This window comes from Alligator sinensis, unplaced genomic scaffold, assembly GCF_000455745.1.
Source record: "Alligator sinensis unplaced genomic scaffold, ASM45574v1 scaffold79_1, whole genome shotgun sequence".
Classification (NCBI taxonomy): Eukaryota; Metazoa; Chordata; order Crocodylia; family Alligatoridae; genus Alligator; species Alligator sinensis.
This window is the reverse complement of record NW_005842706.1, coordinates 620,765-624,724: the sequence shown is the minus strand read 5'-3', so window position 1 is coordinate 624,724 and position 3,960 is coordinate 620,765. Positions and strand designations below refer to the sequence as shown.

Genomic DNA, 3,960 nt, shown 5'->3' with positions numbered 1-3,960 from the left:
ACTAGGGCTATTGATTTAGACTCCTGTCAAAAACGTAGTCTTCACCAACACGGCATGTGATCAAGATGCTTTTCAACAGTTAACTTGATTCATAAAGCAGTCCATACTTAGAAAGAGGAAGAATTGGTACTGGCATTCTCTGCCATTTCTTTTAAATGATGGCTTGCTGGTAATAGCTATTCTTGCTGCATTGGTCAGCAGTAGTGTGGATCCTTTGTCCTTCTGACCTGCCCACTACCCAGAAAAACAAAAGACCTATTCTGTTTCAGAGAAAATTTCAGCCTGGGGTCAATTGTATGGAAACAAGATTGCTTCCTACCCAGTTTAGTGTTTTGAGGTTTAATTATCTCTGTCAACTTCTGGGTTTCGTCTGGCTTGTGGATTTGACATCCTCGTTGTTTATTGCTGATTCTTTCATGCCCCTGCAGCTTCTCAGAGATGTACACAGTGACTGTGGAAAATCACACAAGATTGACTGAGTTCATTCTCCTGGGATTCAGCAACCACCCACCTCTTCAGGTTTTCCTCTTTGTGCTCATCTTGGTGGTCTACACCATAACTGTAGTGGGAAATGTAGGTTTGATCATTGTCATAAGTATTGACCCACAGCTCTACACTACCCTCATGTACTTCTTCCTTAGGAGCCTGTCCTTCATAGACCTCTGCTACTCCACCAGCATTGCACCCAAAGCCCTGGTCAACTTCTTCTCTGAGAGCAAAACCATTTCCTACAATGGATGTGCCACCCAGTTTTTTTTGGTGGTCTCTTTGTTTCCACTGAAGCATTCCTTCTACTAGCAATGTCTTATGATCGCTTCACAGCCATCTGCAACCCTCTGCTCTATCAGGTGAACATGCCCAGGAGGATGTGTTACTTGTTGGTTCTGGGTTCCTACCTCTGTGGTGGCTTCAATACTGCTGTGCACACCACTCTAATGTTCCAGCTGGATTTCTGTGGGCTCAATGAGATCAACCATTTCTTCTGTGACCTCCCACCACTATTAAAACTCTCATGCAGTGAAACGTACATCAATGAGATTGTATTGTTCTCCTTCTCTACTCTCTTCATAGTATCTACATCTGGTGCCATCCTAGTCTCCTACACCTACATTGCTTCTGCCATCCTGGGGATTTGCTCTCACTCAGGCAGGCTTAAAGCTTTCTCTACCTGTGCTTCCCATGTCATGGCTGTGGCGCTATTCTTTGGTGCAACCTTCTACATGTATGCAGTACCCTCCGAGACATCGTCCCCGGACCACTTAAATGTTGTCTCAATGTTCTATTGTCTGCTCATCCCCATGCTGAACCCCATAATCTCCAGCCTTAGGAACAAGGATGTGAAAGATGCTCTGAAGAAGACAATGGACACCAAACGGTCTTTAAAAATGAACCACCTCAGCTAATGCCAAAGACCTTCACCAGTCTTTACAGTTTTTAGCCTGTTAAAACATAATGTGTTTTAATAAATTATTTCCTTTTAATCACAATCATAATCAGTTTATCCTGAAAAAGATTTTGAAAATTATTAATAAAAATTAATTTCCTGAAAGCTCAAAACGGAGAACACAAACCTGTTTTCATAGCACATCATTGATTGTATTGAAAAGCTTTTCTAGGACCCTGCTGCTCTCATGTTTAGGAACCTTCTTGTAATATCCAACCTAAACTTATTCATGGTCAGTTTATATCCATCTGTTTTTGTCCCTAATGGTGTCCTTATGCTTAAGAAATTTCCCTTGCCAGTGACGCTACTGGACTGTAGGAAACACTGTTAACCACTTAAATATTTACCAAGCATCTTGTTTGGCTTTACAGTCTGTGTAGCTTTGAGTTCCAGAATGCTACAACCAGCTAGCCAGTACTTGAGCAGTAGCAGCTGTGTGCAGATGTATCCTTAGTGTGACCATTCATATGTTCCTTTGCTCTTAACTAGTAAGCTTCCAATGGTCCTAGCAATCAACCTTTAATCAGGAGTGCACTTCATCCCTGGAAAATACTGTCAAGCAAGCCATTGTATGATTTTGCCAAACAAAAAAAAGGAAATTAAATTTGACATTTTCAGGGGGAAAATCCTTCACTTAAAGGTAATTTTGAATAACAGTAAAAAAGTGATCCTAAGCTCTGTGCAGATCTCTTGGTTCTTGCTCTCAAATAGGGTAAGAGAATTGGCAGTAATAGCTCTTTATCAGGAGCAATAGCCATGGAGATATTCTCTGATCCTTCTGCATTCACCATTTCTGTACAAATTTGTTCTCCCTTTTCCTTCATGGCTTTGCCCTCTTGCTTAGTCAGGGGTCTTAGAGTGAACACAAAGGGAAAGATGTGTTAATAAAGGGGAAATTCTCAAAATATCTGGGGATATTCTAGATGGCATTAGGAGCCTCCATCTAAAGGAAACTCAAGACATAAACACTGAGAGCAGATTGGAAATGGGAAAAGGCTGTGGATTTGTTCTTGAAGAATTTGATAACACTAGAAGATTGGAAATGCTTTTCCCTCCTGCCCCATAATTCTGACATCTGCCAGTATCCCATTTTTTAAAAGGATCTGAAGATTCCCCACTTTTATTAAAAGGCTTTGTAAAGATCAAAAAATGGCAGTCCTTTAGTTCCCTTTGTAATCAAATTCCATATAGACCTTAGAGAGAATTTTGTGTACCTAAGTCTCCTAGACACTGAGGAAAATACTAGCTTGCTGGTGTCCAGGGAGCATTCCTGTGAGTAAGCTTTGACCACTTCCACTGAAGAGCTGCTCTCATCCATCAGTGTTGGAAACAGGTTCAGTAGGAGGAAAGCTCAGGTGCTAATTGTGTTCATATTTCCCACACGGGACCTTAAACCTGTTCCTTTTCAACCTTGGCTCATGTGGACTGAGGAAGAAGAGGACCATGAGCAAGTCTGAAACAGGCATAAACATTGACTGGGTAGCTGAACGGTTTAGCCAGTGACAATGGAAGAGGGGATACATGCAGAGAAATATAATTACAGGGGTGTAGGTTGTAGCCGGGCTGGTCTAAGGACATAGGCAGACAAGGTTCTTTGAGTGAATCTGATATCTTTTATTAGACCAATTTAAATAGTTGGAAAACAATTATTAAGCAAGCTTTCAGGTTCAAAAACCCTTTGTCAGGCTAAGGAAGTTTCTGCAGTTGGTGTGTGCTCTTCCTGGATGGAAGAAGCCAGAGGTTGGGCTGGTATGCATACAAGACAGGTAGTCAGTGAAAATGTAGATTGAGGAGTCAATGGGTGAGAGACAGGCCGGGGGTGGGGGGTAGAGAGAAGGGGGATGAATAGTGGAGAGATACCTGGGGAGTCAGATGTCAGGAAGGTTATAATGTATCATAAATCCAATGTCTATATTTAGTCCATGATTTTTAGTGTCCAGGAGGCTGATGAAGTGGAGTTCATAGGCTCATCTCTGGGAAGTACTTTGCAAGTTTCCTTTGAGGATCAGGACTGAGATTTTGGAGAGAGAGTGGTTTTCTTGTGAGACATGTGCCCCCACAGGTAATTGGGTATTTCTGTCTTTGATAGATTTCCGGTGTGCATTCATTCTGGTGCGCAGAATGAATGAAAATGAAAGCTTAGCCTGACGAAGGGTTTTTGAACCTGAAAGCTTGCTTAATAATTGTTTCCAATTATTGCCAGAAATATAATTAAAATTCCAGGACTTTCTTTTCAAAATGACAAATGATTTGAGGCACATCTTTTTACTCTCAAGCCATCTTAAAGGAAGTGGCCTCTCAGAAGGTGGCAGATCAGCCTTCTGGGGAAAGTCGGTCCTACTTAGGAGCTTTAATTGTGGCCTGTTAGAAGCTGAGGCCTTAGAAATTGTAGTTGCTTATAGGGCTGTATAAGGCCTAAGTCAAGGGGATTCAGAGGTGTTCTGGAGCCCATAAAAAATCAGGCCTTTTAAGAGAGCTGCCTTTGCTCCAGGTTGTTCCCTAGCCACCCCCCCCCC

The 3,960-nt window shown here is 42.0% G+C and overlaps 1 protein-coding gene across 1 annotated transcript; it reads left to right on the top strand.

Annotated features, from left to right (window-relative positions):
- The first annotated feature begins 438 nt into the window (after positions 1-438).
- LOC102374349 (olfactory receptor 1020-like) lies at positions 439-1,403 on the top strand. The gene is given in 2 exon segments (XM_014524913.2): positions 439-748; positions 751-1,403. Coding segments are annotated over 2 exon segments (963 nt in total).
- Positions 1,404-3,960: the final 2,557 nt, after the last annotated feature.